The sequence below is a fragment of the Lichenostomus cassidix genome, chromosome 1Ab, assembly GCF_008360975.1.
Source record: "Lichenostomus cassidix isolate B80296 chromosome 1Ab, HeHo_3.0, whole genome shotgun sequence".
Classification (NCBI taxonomy): Eukaryota; Metazoa; Chordata; class Aves; order Passeriformes; family Meliphagidae; genus Lichenostomus; species Lichenostomus cassidix.
Window position 1 is genome coordinate 1,228,019 of NC_139481.1, and position 16,017 is coordinate 1,244,035.

The window sequence follows — 16,017 nt, forward strand, 5'->3', positions numbered from 1 at the left end:
AGGATATAGAGGGAAAAAAATCTTTTAAGTTCCTGTGACAAAATTTCAGGCAAGTGGTTTATAATTTAATGAGACCTGAGTTTGAATGGTCTGATTTTAGTACAATTCCTTTGCTGTTGTGTACTCTATCATAAATATTTTAAATGTGGAAATTTATCAGAGAATGAAAGTCACCCAATTCAGTGTGTTCTTGTTGCTTATTGAAATCCAGGCTCTTTGAAGATTGTGGTTGTCAGCCAAGCAAAATGATTACCTGGATAGACATGACATGCTGAGCTAATTTTCTGAAAAGTTTAAAAAAAGAAAGACAAAGCGTTTGGGAGTTACATTTACCTACAAAGAAAGCAATATTAAATTGGAAGAATACAGTAGATCCTAATTGAGTATCCCTTATATCAATTTACAGTATGGACATCTGTTCAATACAGAATTTTACTTAGGTATTTATTAGCTCAGGGGTTGGGCTTGCCTTTTGTTCCAAATGCTTTCAGGTTCCTGAAGCCACTAAAGAAGCAGTGGTGTTGTTATTCCCTTCCCTCTAGACTTGGATCTCTGCCCTCACATTTGTGTGATTTCTTATCTTACTCTGTAGTCTTACGCGGAATTTGCATGTCAGTAGCTATGTCATCACTGCTGTAACTTGTACTGGGTTTTCATCATTCAGGCTTTATATTTGCAGCTCCATGGCACTTGCAGAGTTTATGCCCCAGTGAATAAGTGGTGACAGTGTGGCAGCCTGTAAAAATTGTCACATGGGGATGACCAGCAAACACAGATTTATTTGGGATTGGCTGTTCATCAGAACACAAGCTCACAGTTAAACTTTGGCTTACTTAAGAATTTCTCTGGGAGCTTTCTTGTGCAGCCATAAGGATATCTCAGGATGTGGAAAAGAATCCCATGGCAGCAGCAGTCACCTCTGCAGCAAGGTCTTTATTCTGTGTGTCTGGTTTACTGGGTAGAAATCAAAGTACAATAACGGTATGACGAAATGGACTGTGCACTGCATTTCTGTGGCTGCACATACCAACACTCTGTGGACCTGGGTTTCTGTGGGTCAGAAGTGTCTACTGACTAGCTCGGCTCTTTAATCTGAAATTATTTTGCTGTATCATTCTGTTCTCAGAAGGTGCTTCATCACTAGACACGCACGTATTTTGCATTCTCAAGTTGTTTGTTGGCATCTGACTGTGAGTAGAGTGGAAAAAGATAAGAGAAGGTGAAAGACCTTTGATATGACAAAGGTTGGGTTGGAGAAAAGATTTGTCTGGTCACACCAGGTTTCTATTTACATGTTTACTTCCCTTTGCTGCAGTAGTAGAAGCACCAAAGCACCAACAAAGGCATAAGTTAGAGTGCTCTGTCTTGGCTACTCTGTGTTATTCTAAATAATGATGTTTATAAAAACATTAGTATCTCTTGTGTTTATCTGCTGTAGCTGTTGCAATACTACTGAAGATATTCTAAAGAAAGGCCATCTTGGGGTTTGGAAAATGACAGCAAAACTTGTCACTGCTGCTTTTTTAATTTTTGACATTTAAAAAAATTTTTTTTAAGAAAAAAAAAGGAATGCAGAAGGGAGAAGCCTTCAGAAATATTTCTGTTCTCCAGGTACTTATATAGCTTGGAGAGTATGACTTGGCAGCTCTTCTTGGAGCAAAGGTTGCAAACAGACGTATTTTGCTTACCTGCATCCTCAGAGTTTTCACTGCTCCGGAATATATTTCATTTTCAGGTTGTGGTTACTGCTTCAACTGTATCGATGGCAGACCTCAGCAGGTAGAAATAGAAAGACTGATCTGAAATTTCAGCTTGTGTTGCAGCCAAAGAGCACTTACTCCTAAGAGCTTGGAAGCTGCTGCAGAAATCTCTCATTTCCTGCAAGGGCTGTGCAGCTGCTGAGTGCTGGTTGTTTCGCAGTGTCTGATCATCGGGGCTGGACCCTGTGGCCTTCGGACAGCCATCGACCTGTCGTTCCTGGGAGCCAAGGTGGTGGTGATCGAGAAGAGGGATGCCTTCTCCCGCAACAACGTGCTGCACCTGTGGCCATTCACCATCCACGACCTGCGCGGCCTCGGCGCCAAGAAGTTCTACGGCAAATTCTGCGCAGGATCCATCGACCACATCAGTGAGTGGAGCCTCTGCTGGGCACAGCAGCACTGCTGCTTCTGGGGACAGGGCATGTGAGCCTGTGGGGGAATGAAAATTCAGCCTACACCAGTTCTGCTCTCCAGTTGTTGTGGTACAATTCAGCGTTACCTTTGCATCATGCATTCTGGGCTAGTCAGGAGATTAAAACATGCAATGTTTGTCTTTATCTGGCATCTCTTATACATTCCCAAGGCATAGTTTCTTCCTACAGTGAAAAGTACACTTCAAGCTAAAGCTTCTTTTTTTTTTTTCTTTTTCTATTTTTTGCTGATACATTCCTGCAGCTGCCACATTATTCTGTTTCTCTTGAGCAACTTGTAAAAAAAAATAATTAGTGAATGCTTTTGAACATTCTTGTGAATGTCAGTCTGGAGAAAGAAGGAACGGTTTTGGTTTTGTTAATTTTCAGAAGGGTGATGAAGATGTTTTTATTAAATTGATGTTTATGTGTTAAAATTGAGAATAATCTTTATGATTTTTAAATTCTGTTAGATCAGTCTCCTTTGAAAGCTGGATGCTTTGGTGGAGCAGGAGTTATTTTTCTTATTTTTTTTCTTCCCAAAATTTACTGTTCATGGCACAGCCAAGTGTTGCCCATCCGTCTGTGTTCTTTTTCTTTTTATTTGGCAACAAGTGGTAAAACTGGAACATCTTCATAACTTCAGTCTAGCAGATTGCTTTTTCCTTCTAATTCCTTATGCATTTTGTCTTCTTTTGTGTATCAGCAGAGCTGAAATTTAGTGTTTAGACACACAGACACACATGGGCACTTGTTCTTTTCCTTTTCTTATGTTTCTTTATCTGCTATTTCTGCAGGTATCCGTCAGCTCCAGCTCATCCTTTTGAAGGTTGCCTTGATCTTGGGAATAGAGATCCATGTCAATGTGGAATTTCGAGGGCTCGTTTACCCTCCGGAGGACCAGGAGAATGAAAGCAAGTAGCATTGGAATGGGTAGTAGAGAAGGGAACAGTTGTGGTAGGATAAACAGCCTCCTACTCCTTAACTCTGCTTGTGATGTTAAGTCCTTTCCTCATGCTCCGCTAATAATTATTAATCCATTTTTGCTTGGATTTTTAATAGGATTTGTTTTTTCTAGTGACAAATCCAAATTAGTTACTGTATGAAACAAAGTTGTCAGAAAGACTACACAGAACTAGACCAAGACATGGTAAATTACAATTGCTTCTAAAATACTTAAGCCTCTTACATAACATTTTGATAACATTTTGAAACAACTCCTTTCTTTGCAGTCACTGAGGATATTTACATTGGTGAATGATCTCTGTTATGCTTTTAGTGTCACAGTGAAACCTCTTCTCTGATCACCACAGGAGATGTGGCTTACTTGGATTTTTGGCCTTTTATTAATTGTACAAGCAGTAGAGAAGTTTGTAGCGGCCCTTAAAGGAAATAGTCAGGAGAGTTTTAGCAGAGCTGTGTGTGCCTCTGAGTCACTTGGAATGGCTGCACACTGCAGGAATAGCCCTGTCACCAGTGTAGCTGTCCTGCAGGATTCCCTGACTGATCATGTGATGAAGGCTTCATTGATAGGAAGAAGTGGTTTTATTTATTTTTTTCTATTATTGTTGCCATTTATATTGTCATTAACTTGGAGTTTATCTACAGGAATAGGTTGGCGTGCTTTGGTCCACCCCAAAACCCATCCAGTGTCGGAGTATGAGTTTGAAGTAATCATTGGAGGGGATGGCAGGAGAAACACCTTAGAAGGTAATGGTTGTCCATAATTCACCTTCAAATAGAATTTGTTCTCAAATTGTTAGAGCAAAAATGGCCTTTAACATGCCAATCAACATCTGGAAAGACACTTGACAAGTGGAAGGGAGATTAAAAGTCCATGTGAAAATCCATTTGTAGTAAAGACGTGGGTGGTCTTCTTTTTCTTCCTCTAAACTAGCAAAGCCCTAAGGGGTTTTGATCTGGAGAATTTTTCCTACGATTTTTCTTTAGCTGAGTAGCGTTGTCACTCCTACTTTTGGGTGTAGGAACTGAGGTGTTGAATATTATTCTGTGTATCAGAGAATCCCATATTGTTGTTTTTTTATGGAAATTGCAGCTTTGAGAACAGAGATGAGAGAGAGGGTGGCGAGGAGCTTTTTCCCTAAACAACACTTACTTTTCTGATTAAAAAATTGTTCTTTCCTCTGTGGAGGAGTTTGTAATTCATCACGTTCATCACATCCCTTCTCTTTATTTTGTACACATGTGACACATTGAGCCTTCTCTGAAGGTGTGTCTAGTTTTCAGTGTTCCTACTTTACCCTTCCTGTAGGGTTTCGCCGGAAGGAATTCCGTGGGAAACTCGCGATTGCTATCACAGCAAACTTCATCAACCGCAACACCACAGCTGAAGCCAAAGTAGAAGAGATCAGCGGTGTGGCCTTCATCTTCAACCAGAAGTTCTTCCAGGATCTCCGAGATGCCACAGGTTTGTCAGCCTTTGACAGATCTCCAGTGAAAGCTATTTGTCTTTATTATTACAACTTTGCAGCTCAGATTTGTGTGTTTAATCAAGAAATGGACATCTTGTGCAAGGAAGTCAGTCGTTGCTGTCTCTCAAAATCTGACTTCCCTATTTTTACAGCTGTTCTGCTGTACAAAGCAGATGTGGCTCATTTTAGTTCAGAAGTGGAAAACTTACTGTTTTCAGGAAATCACAGCCCTAAATGGGAAGAGACTGAATCCAGAGTTCAGCTTTTTGCACTCCACATCTGATGCAAACCTTAGAGTGATAATAAATGTATTATTTTAAAAAGTAGCTTTATGCAGATGAAATGTGCTGTCTGTGGTTTTGTTGACAATTCAGATTTTTAAAGACACCCAGACCATGGGAGAAAGTTGCTTGGCATTCTCTCTCTGAGGTTTTCTAACCATGCAGTGTCGATTTACTTACTTCTGATAGAACTTTTGTTGCACATAACTCCTAGCTTGTCCCTTCACTGCCATGTCTTTTGTTCTGTCTCAAGGCATTGACTTGGAGAACATTGTCTACTACAAAGATGACACACACTACTTTGTCATGACTGCCAAAAAACAGAGCTTGCTGGATAAAGGAGTGATACGGCATGTGGGTATTAACTTCTCCTGTCTTCTCTGTAAGCTGAAATTGTGGTGACAATTTACTTTTGGTAGGGTGAAAGTAGGAAAACATGCTTTTTCTCCATCACATAATGTTTTTATACAGTTGTTATTTTAGAACATGATGTAATTGTGTTCTAAAAGGCAGTTAATGCCCTTTTGAAGTATTTTAAACCATCAGAAGAGTGTAACAAACCCTGTCCTTTTCAAATTTGTATCCCTTTGTAGATTTGGGAGTTTTGTTCATGCTAAGATAAAATATGCTGAAAGAACATTTGGTAGCTTAGTTGAGCTTCCCTCATTTTATGGGAATGAAAAATGCTCAAGAATTTCTTAGCCCTTTCACAGTCAGAAATGCAAGCAGGACTGATCCCTGTTTGCAATAAAAGATTGATAGATTTTCTCCTGGAAGCATTAACACAGATAGAAAGAAATTAGAAGGCAAACTTGTATGAGTGGATTTGTCAGAATTTTAATGCCAACTACTGTATGTACCAACCTTAAAATAAACTTGTGGATTTGACTGTGGCACTTTGACTTTGCTGGCTTTGGCAGGACCATGCCGACACGGAGGTCTTGCTCTCACGGGAGAACGTGGACCAGGAGGCTCTGCTGAACTACGCCAGGGAAGCAGCTGACTTCTCCACAAACCAGCAGCTGCCCTCGCTGGACTTTGCCATCAACCACTACGGGCAGCCTGACGTGGCCATGTTTGACTTCACCTGCATGTATGCCTCTGAGAACGCCGCCCTGGTGCGCGAGCAGAACGGCCACCAGCTCCTCGTGGCACTGGTTGGGGACAGCCTCTTGGAGGTGTGTGTGCAACTCACCCACTGTGTGTGCAGCTCACTGGCTGTGTGTGTGCAGCTCACTGTGTGTAAGCTCTCAATGGAAGCACGAGCTCAAACCTTTGCACTCATCGCTGAAATATGTGCTGCCTGTCAGGAGAGCTGCTGTTTATTCTAGAATAAAGTGGGAGGTTTGAAGGAAGGTTGGGAGTGTTGGGAAAACAGAATATTTAGCGTGGTAATGATGTTGCCTAAGAAAATGTGTGCAGAGCTTTTTCTGAAGTTCTGTCTGTTCCATCTGCTTCTTGTTGGGATGAGTTGACTCTCTACAGAGCCTACTGTAGGCCTGCTAATAATTAGCATTTTGTAGTTGGTTAAAAAGTACAGTCTTGAAGAGAAGCTGTTAAGGCACTCCAGGCTATGAATTGTTGGAAATAGAGGGACATGGGGCTTTGGGAGAACTCATGAGCTGTTCACCATACATCTGGTTTCCTCTAACCCAGTGGGAGTGGAGCTTGAAGCTAATTACTGAGTTATAATTTCCCAGTTGATTACTGTCTGAGTATATGCTTCATACTTCTTCAAAATTTTCCCTAAGTGATGCTTTTCTTTTCTCTTTTTTAAAATTTATTTGTAACCTATAACATCAGCCATTTTGGCCAATGGGAACTGGAATAGCCAGGGGATTTCTGGCTGCAATGGACTCTGCTTGGATGGTACGAAGTTGGTCACTTGGAGCAAGTCCTCTGGAAGTTCTTGCAGAGAGGTAATGCAGAAAGTGAATACATTTACAGTTCTAATCTAATCCTCCAGCATCTCATCATTCATTCCAGTTTCTTTTAGTACAAATATGTATACAAAGTTGTATTAAAGTGCAGATTTTAATATGCCTGTGCTGACTTTAAGTTATGCAGTGTCTGAAGTGGTTAGATTTCTGATTTGAATGTTTATCTCTCCAGAGTTTACTTAGCCATAGTAGTAGTGATGCATCTCTTTTATAAAAAACAAAACAGAACAAAACCTCAAACCAACCAAAACAAACCAAAAACAACCCCAAACCACCACAAAGCCTAAACCAAACAAACAAACCAGAACAAAACCCCAGACATTTTTTTTTATGTTATTTTCCCAAGGGAAAGCATTTATAGGCTGCTGCCTCAGACCACCCCAGAGAATGTGAGTAAAAACTTCAGCCATTACAGCATTGATCCTGCCACCCGATATCCCAACATCAACGTCAACTTCTTGCGGCCACAGCAGGTAAATCACAAGTGGTGCTTCTGAGTGCTTGTCATCTGCAGTGTCTTTGCTCAGGTGAAGCTTTGCCAGTGTTTTGGGGACAGAGTGATGTGTGTATGACATGAAAGCAGTGAAAAGCAGATGCATCAGTCAAGAGTACGTCTGTGTACTTGAACAAATTCCTTTTTTAGGAGTTTCTAATTTTAGTTGTTTTAACCATGGCGTAATGATACAGGAAACCTGTAAATTAGTTTGTATGTGTGCATGTGCATTTTCTTTGTCATAATCCAGTCTAGCAGTCTGTCATTGCAATTTGGTATCTACTGAGCAGCAGCAGTCAGCTGGATTGTTTGGCACTGATGAGTTGATCCTTGCTGTTGTGAGGTTCTTGGGCTAGAATTTCTGCTATCTACATGTACTTGTCTGCCTTCTTGCGCCTTGGGATGTCTCCTTATTGTCCTCTGGTTGTTTCTGTGTGAATTTGGGCTGCATGGCGTGCTGATCATTTAAATGGTTTTGTGTGTCATTTTAGGTGCGCCACTTGTATAACACAGGAGACTTGAAAGACATTCACCTGGAGATAGAGAACTTTGTGAACTCCAGGACACCAAAGCTGACTCGAAATGGTAGGCCTGGCTGCTGCCCTGTTCCTTTTGGTATTCTGGAGCTAGATCAGTGCAGAAACTAGAGAGCAGCAGGGATGTAGGGTATTATTTAACCAGTCTCTGCATTTAGAAAATGCATCCAGCAATTGTTTAGTCAACAGTCTGAGCTTACAATTTTTCAGGTTTCCATTAACATGGGAATTTATTTTTGTTTGCCTAATTTCCTTTGCCTTATAATTCTGTAAACTTTCTAGGCATATTTGCTTGTTCAGGCAGCTCTTTTCTTTCTCTATCTATAACAATGTCCTTGCTTAAAGTGCAGAAGCCTGGACTGAGTTCACTCTAACAGTAGACTCAGAATTCTTACAAACATAACAGAAGGTATAGCTTGTGCAGTCTTGCATGTTCCTGCTTTCCTTTTCTTAATCTCATCTCTCAACCAAATGAAACCTCACTTTGCTTGCATTATTCTGAGAGCTAGATGCCTTGTGATAAGCATTTCAGTATCTGTCTACTTGTCTCTAGCCTGAGGGCTGTGTCAGACTTTGCCTTTTGCACGCCTTGTCTTGGATGCCCAGATAGTGTTTTGGGATTCTCAGAGTGGCTCTTGGCTGCTCAGCCACCCTTTCACTGCTCAATAGCTGTGTAGTCTCTGCTCTCTGCCCTGCAGCCACGTCCCTTTAGGCTGTAATCTCATCAGATCTTCCAGTCAGACAAGGTCAGGACAGGTCAGTGCTTTTAAAGGAAAGTTTTCAAGGGAAAAGAAGTTACAGAAGTACATTTGTAGTTGTTCTTCTGGAAACAGTATTTCTGGGCTTTAGAGAGCATTGCTACTGTATGTCCTTTTGATCATACTTAACAAGGCTTTGCAACTGTTTTGTATTTCCTGGGGCCCTTTTGCAATGGCAAGGGTGAAAAGTCTGGCAAGTTACAACTTAGAGAATTACTTTTCAGCAAATTAAAAGAACTTTCTTGGATTTAAAATAGATATGATAGTATTTTTAAAAGAAAATAAGAATCCTGTCTTCCATTACCCATTGTAGAAGGAGCTTATTTTTTACTTTAAGGTTTTGCTTGTTGATTCGTGGGGTTTGTGTTGTATTTAGAATTGAAAATGTTGTGCATTTCTATTTTAAAATGTGCAATTTTTTTTTTACAGAGTCTGTAGCTCGCTCTAGTAAATTGCTCAGTTGGTGCCAGAGGCAGACTGATGGATATGCTGGTGTTAATGTGACAGATCTCACAATGTCCTGGAAAAGTGGCTTAGCTTTGTGTGCCATTATCCACAGATACCGTCCAGACTTAATGTGAGTTACTGACTGCTTCAAGGAGCTGGGAAGGGCAGGACATCAGTGGCATTTGGAACTAATAATATGGAGATTGAGGCAATGCATTTGTGACTTAGGAAGAAATGGATTGAAATTAATTTCATTAAACTTGATAGAAACCAATGGCCAGTGATTCACTAGCAGAGTGGAAGGTCATGATAGCTTGTTGAATTTGAAAATAAATGTGTTGTCCTTTTCCCTTCTGGGTGATTTGGCAGAATTAAGCTTCAAATTGGTACTGACTGGAAAGCATTATTGACTGACAGATTTTATGTGTGGAGTGAGTGAGGAGCTGTTCATAGCTTCAGTTAAATCCCTGGTTTGTACCTGATTCAGTGCAAAGCCTCTTTCTGTCCTTTGCAGAGACTTTGATTCTTTGGATGAGCACGATGTGGAGAAGAACAACCAACTGGCCTTTGACATAGCAGAAAAAGAGTTTGGAATATCTCCCATTATGACTGGAAAGGAAATGGCATCTGTTGGAGAGCCAGACAAGCTGTCGATGGTGATGTACCTCACCCAGTTCTATGAGATGTTCAAAGACACCATCCCCTCCAGTGGTAAGCACTTTGGGGCACTTCTGTCAGATTTAAAGGCTGAATGTGTGTGCTTCAGTTTCCTTCATGCTGCTTCTGCATGAGCACTTAGTAGTCACTCTCTGTAGCTTTACAGTACAAAACGTTATTATTGATGCTGATAAAGACCATATTAGCAGCATCAGGAGCAAAATAAGGAGTTAATATAGCATTATGTCCTCAGAAGTTCTAAACTCTCTTCAGCACTACTAAATAAGTTTTCTGCTTTCTTGCTATTGTTAGGGGTTGGTAGTTGTTGAATAGGTAATTTCAAAACACCAGCTGAGTTTTATACATCTTTCCCATCTGTGAAAAGTGAGACTAACTTCAGGCCAATGAAGAACAAAATGTCTTTGATTAGAACTGAAAGATGTAATTACCTAACATATTAAAAAATCAGTGAGTCCTTCAGTTGTGTATTTAATAACAACACCACAGAAAAAAACTTGGTGACAATTCCCTTGTTGTGGCTGTTTTCATTAACAGATAGCCTGGACCTGAATGCAGAAGAAAAGGCTGCCCTAATTGCCAGTACCAAATCTCCAATCTCCTTCCTCAGCAAACTGGGACAGAGCATCTCTCGAAAACGTACTCCCAAGGTAACCACAACACTTGTGCCCAGCAGGCTGCTGTCCTGCAGTGCTACTGAAAATGCAGCTGTTAGTTTGTGTTTGCAAGAGACCTTGTGTTCACCACCTCTTGCTGTGGGACAGCTCATGCTATTTATAATTGCAAAATTACATCCATGGTGTGTACTCTGGGGTATGTTTCAGCCTTAAAAACTAAGCCTTGTGGTAGTATTTGGGCATATGTGTTTTCTTGGAACATAGCTACTTGCTCAGTTTTCAGTGATTTGAAAATGTTGAATTGTCCAGTTGAATGTAAGAATCCCCTAAAAAGTATCTAGGAAAAAACCCTCTTTCTTAAACAAATGGAGAATGAGCCCAGAGGATTAAATAAGCTTTGCAACTAAACTGATTAAGTGCACTGATGACACTTATCTCAGCCCAGAAAGGTATGAGAGTCCTTATTTTTGGCTTTTTTCCTCCTTACTCCTGTTTTCAGGACAAAAAAGAAAAGGAACTGGATGGTGCAGGAAAGAGGAGAAAAACCAGCCAATCTGAGGATGTAAGTATTACAGTGAGAGGTGGCAGGGAGCAAAATAAATGGTAGGTACCTTGTTCCTCTTTCAGTTCTTTCATTTTTTATATCTAGGTGGGATTTACGTAAAAGTTTTTAGATAAATTTTAATTCTTCTTCAGAGGTTACGCTTTCATTGAATATTTAGTGCAAATATTTTACTGATGCTTATGAAAGATTACTACACCACAAATGAAATGTTGAAGTTCCCTGTTGTTTTTATTGCAAATTACTATGGTTTGATGAGGATATCAACACTCAAAACTTTTCAGTAAAGTAATGCAGTGTTGTCAGAAGTTTGATGCATATTTGAGCATTAGCCTTGGTTTGTGCAAAAAGCATCCATTTCCAGTATTCCCCATAAGGCAGTCTTTTGAATTCAGTGTTTTTAGCTAAATGGGTAAAGGTGAATTAAAATTCAGTGCTTTCAGTTTGTTGTTTGAAGATGGGCTTTTGGTTTATGTCAAGGGCTTCACAGGGGTGTTTCAGCTGAGGTCTTTTTGGTAGGTAAATGTACCAAATAAGGTTGAAAAGATAAGTAAAGTTTAACAGAACATTTGATGACTTGCCAAAGGAAATTAAAATCTGTGCTTTCAAGTGAGGCTAAGAGATTTGTTATCTATAGTGTAAGAAACCTTTCACAGCAAAGGGGTAGAAAGGAAAAGGTGATCTGGTTGTATCTAGTTAAATTTGGATGTCTCTGGTTGTTAGGAGGACCTCCCACGAAGCTACAGAGAAGAAAGGCCCACACTGGTGAGTGCCCTGACAGAGAGGAGAATTGATGCTGCCATTGGGAATCAGAACAAAGTCAAGTCCATGGCAACCCAGCTCCTGGCCAAGTTTGAAGAGAATGCACCAGCACAGTCCTCAAACTTACGAAGACAGGTAGGAGGTGGATGATAAACCCCTTTGTTTTGGAATTGCAGAGGAAAACCAGTAATAATAGCATGCACTCCTCAAGACTGGATGCTAGTGTTGCTTTTCTACTTCAAAGGCTCTCCTAGATAAGAGTGAAGCTTACTCAAAGTTTAAAGTTTACAAGTACAGGGTGGAGAAGAACTTCCTAAGAAAAGTCTATTTCTCTGTTATTACATTATGTAATCTCTTTCACAAACATATTACCAGCAATTTAGTTTCTTTTATAACTACTATTGCTCTTTAAAAGCTTTCCAGGAACGTTCTGCTTATCCTGTTTAAGAACAATCATTTAATTTCTGATTTGAACATTTTCATATCAGGTTACATCTGTTTGTTCTTGTGAGCTGTGATTAAGCTTTGTACATGTATGTAAGTGCAGCAGATAAATGCCTGGGAGTTTCTTGGCAATCAGGACGTTTGTGTCATTCCAAGTGAGGCTTGCTGGTTATCCAGGATGGTATCTGAGCTGCTGCAACTGCAGGATAGCTGTCTTTGAAGTCAGATTGAGTCACTTCAAGCTGCTGCTGGCAGTGCAATGTCAGCACGATGAGGCTCAGTGTGGCTTCAGTGCCAGAGTCCTTGCTCTGCTGCATAAATCCATCCCCACAGCTCGTGCCAAGCTCTGTGCTGCAATGGCCACGTTGTGATGGGACCTGACCTGAAAGCCAGGTCAGCTTTGTCTGTGCCACACTACACATCAGCATTAGTAGTGTAACATACTCACAATGGTGATGTCTGTCCCACATTTTACCTGTGAAACGTTTCTTCAGCTGCTGCACATTGGCTGGAATATTCAGCCAATGATTTGAAGAAACAATGAGATTAAAGGAAAGGTCCAAAAATATGTGAAGCTTCCCATTTTTGGATGTTTTTTCCTTTTTATATTTTACTTGCTAAATGAATTCTCCCCTACCTTATTTTTTTTTCTTAAATGTTTGTCTGTCTTATTCTGTATTCCATTCCTATGGCTTTCTTTGAGTTTCCTTCACTATTTTATCTTTCCTCCTTGGTCCCACTTTCCCTACAACCTGCATGCAGCAGCCTGTCCTGCCTTACCAAGAACGTGTTCACAGCCAGCCGTCCAGCAGACGAGAGCAGGGCCGGCTTGCTCCCATACCCCAGTGGAAACAGGTAAAGAAATTCATTCTGACTACACTGCATTGCCTGCACCCAACACCAGCTACCACTGCTGTGGTTTTAAGCCAGTCCTTTTCCAGCACCTTGTCTGAGTCCATTGTTTTACATGACTTAACTTTCAGAGAATAAAGCCAACATCTTTCCCTTAGGTAATGATGCATGGTGTAATGTTTCAAAAATATTTAATCAAATTTTCCCTGCCTTCTTATGCTAGTTTCAACTTACCAAGACTTTCATGGATGTTGCAGCAGAAATTTTTGCTGTAGAATTTCTAGATTCTTCTGTTAGAAATGAAGAAAACATGTAAGGAATTATGGAAACTCATGAGGTAAAAGGTGTCATACCATCTATGATATTAAAACTCTTCCTTGGTATAACTACTAAAATTGGTTATCAGTTTTGCTATCCCTATATGAAATCTTAGGTGTTCTGTAGTTGCAGGAGGCTTTACTATGGTTTCCCTTTCTTTAATACCACATGCAGCTTTCCTTGCCAACTTCTCACACTCGTTGCATTGCAGATTCCTGAGTTACTGTGAATTCAGTCAATTTTAGGTTTTCTGCCCCAGAGGGGTTCAGAATAGGGACCAATAGCAGAAAAATCAGCAGGTACCAAATTTTATTTTCTCTGCTATATTTTGGCCCATTGTCATTGCTGCTGTTTTATTTCAGCCATGCCCTTTCCAAAGCTAAGGCTTCTGACAGGTGATCTTTTCAGGCATTTAGGGATACTTACCTCACTGGGTTCCTCTGCTTCTACTATTTCCCTGTGCAAATGGCCTCCTCATGTTTCTGAGAGTGCTCAGAGGTGTTTTTCTGGCAGCCAGAATTTGGAGAAACATCTACTTCTTTCTGGTTGTAGTTTAATCATAGCATACTTTGGAGTCAAGAGGAAAATGGTGACGCTGGTTTGGAAATTCACTGTTCTTGATGAATATGGATTCACAGTGATCTTCATGTCTGAGGCATTCAGCACAATTAATGCTGCATGTCATGACTGGTGCCATGATTTTCAAAATTTCTCTTCAAGGAAGAAGAGCTAAGCCCAGGGGAGTTATTGTCAGGACTGTCAGGATGCTTTGGTTTCCTGACTCAGTGTTTGTTCTTCTACATTTTGTCTCATCAAAATTTTCTTCATAGGCTAATGAGCACTTTGAGATGGATTCACATCATTCATGATTAAGGCAAATTTTGTTTCTTAGCAATACTTAGCAAGGGGGGAAAAAAATCCTGATATAAAAAAGCTGTACAATATTAAGTGAGTTGATGAGCACTGCTTATATTACCTTCTAGAAAAAGGAAAGCAGGATTGCACTGGCTGTCTGTCTCTGTTCAAACAAATGAAGTTTTGTGTTTTAGCACTTAGAAAATACCATATTCCTGCACCCTTGAGATTTCTATTTTAGCCTGTTACTGAAACTTTATGAAGGCTTTATAATTAGCCTTTATAGTGAAACACAAAAGTTCTTACTATCATACTTTTGTCATTGACAGAAAAAAAGGACAGACTTTTATTTCCTGCTTTTATCAAGAGGATTTTTCTCCTCACCAGAGAGCAGCTTGTTGGTTTTGTGTTTGCTCTTCTTTATACCTGCACTGCACAACTTAAAAGAAATTTTAAAAAAGGAAGAAAAAAATCCTGCTTTCCCTTAGCATTGCTGTATAGGAAGGAATGTTGGGCATATCTTTGAAAAATCTTTCTGTAACAGTTTTACTTTCAGAGGATTTAAATTATTTTATTCAGCACTGGTAATGATTGCCTTGTGTGGATGATTTCCCTCGCAAGATTAGACATGGAGATGATCTTTCCTTGGTTGGCTCTTGGTTGATTCTTTTGGGATCATTCCCTAAAGTTTGATAAAGGGCAGTAGTACAAATTCTGCAGTAATTCTGTTGGAACTGGTTTTTGAAGATAAGCAATGGCTGAGATGACCACAGACAGCAAGAGCTGAAACCTCAACAGGAGAGAGCTTACAACACCAATGATCACTGCAAATACTGCTTTTTAACCTTAAATTTCTTATATTTAAATCTGTTGATATATTTTCTGCTTTCCTATAGTCATCCTATTCCTTGCATGCTCAGAAACGCATTCTACTGGAGGACTGAGCACATACTTCATGCATTCATACAATGTTATATTCTGAGATCTGCCTTGGAAAAATAAGCAAGTTTGTGACAATTTTGACATTTGAAATGCAAACTTGGCCATGGTCAGATGAAAATCCATGAGCAGGTCTGTGGTTGATAATGCTGCCATGCTTTCAGTGAGAAATTACTGACTTCATAGCTAAGCCTTTTGAAAGAGCATAGAAATGCTCCTTATCCACTGGAGTGCAAAGTCATATGCTTTAGTTTAAGCTGCTTGTAGCATCTGTTTGAGATAGAGGAGTGTATTATTTATGTCCTTTGTTGAAAAGGAAGAGAGCACCCAAACAGATGTTAGTGCCAGCTCAGCTGTAAGGACAGTAATAAACATCTTTAATATCTCTATACCACATGCAGTTTCCCTGAGACTTATCTGATAGTGGCTTTGGGTACACAGAATTTTGTTTTTTCCCAGTGCAATCATTTCCAGATATGCTCTGGTGAGAACTCAAAAGAAAAATCAGGCAGAAGACACAATAATAAACAAGAAATGGTGGAGGAAAGACTGTGCATAGTAAGGAGGTACAGCACAAGAAGGGTGTGTTTTCTGGTGTGTTAAATTGAGGATGTGTATGTGCACAGTGTAATATGCAGACTATTAGATGCAACTACATTTTATCTCTAAACCAGCTGGATTTCTGTTCCAGTAGAATGCAGTACATTTCAGCTTGCCTGAGATGTTATAATGGCTGTAAGTTAAAGAAGGATCTGAAGATGAGAACACTGTGACTTGAATTGTATTAGTAATGAGCTGCAAGCAAGTAATTAGGTCAAGGGATGGGTATTTTTAAGCCTTGCAAGGCAAAGCAATAAGTAATTTTTCATGAAGCAAAGAGCAGTCCAACTGTGCTATGGAGAGTTCCAAGTTTTGCCTTTAACTGATTGCAAGACC

The 16,017-nt window shown here is 40.0% G+C and overlaps 1 protein-coding gene across 30 annotated transcripts in view; it reads left to right on the plus strand.

Moving 5' to 3' along the window:
- Positions 1-16,017, plus strand: part of MICAL3 (microtubule associated monooxygenase, calponin and LIM domain containing 3) — a 147,254-nt gene that overhangs the window by 61,163 nt on the left and 70,074 nt on the right. For 23 of the 30 annotated variants that reach the window (XM_085049285.1, XM_085049284.1, XM_085049292.1 and 20 more), the window contains exons 3-17: positions 1,921-2,128; positions 2,968-3,084; positions 3,779-3,880; positions 4,443-4,598; positions 5,137-5,237; positions 5,804-6,061; positions 6,687-6,802; positions 7,170-7,296; positions 7,808-7,901; positions 9,040-9,187; positions 9,572-9,768; positions 10,270-10,382; positions 10,849-10,911; positions 11,635-11,808; positions 12,880-12,972. In XM_085049285.1, the coding sequence (XP_084905411.1) occupies positions 1,921-2,128; positions 2,968-3,084; positions 3,779-3,880; positions 4,443-4,598; positions 5,137-5,237; positions 5,804-6,061; positions 6,687-6,802; positions 7,170-7,296; positions 7,808-7,901; positions 9,040-9,187; positions 9,572-9,768; positions 10,270-10,382; positions 10,849-10,911; positions 11,635-11,808; positions 12,880-12,972 (2,067 nt within the window). The remainder of the gene's footprint in view (positions 1-1,920; positions 2,129-2,967; positions 3,085-3,778; positions 3,881-4,442; positions 4,599-5,136; positions 5,238-5,803; positions 6,062-6,686; positions 6,803-7,169; positions 7,297-7,807; positions 7,902-9,039; positions 9,188-9,571; positions 9,769-10,269; positions 10,383-10,848; positions 10,912-11,634; positions 11,809-12,879; positions 12,973-16,017) is intronic. The other 7 variants (XM_085049288.1, XM_085049304.1, XM_085049307.1 and 4 more) reach the window with 2 other exon arrangements.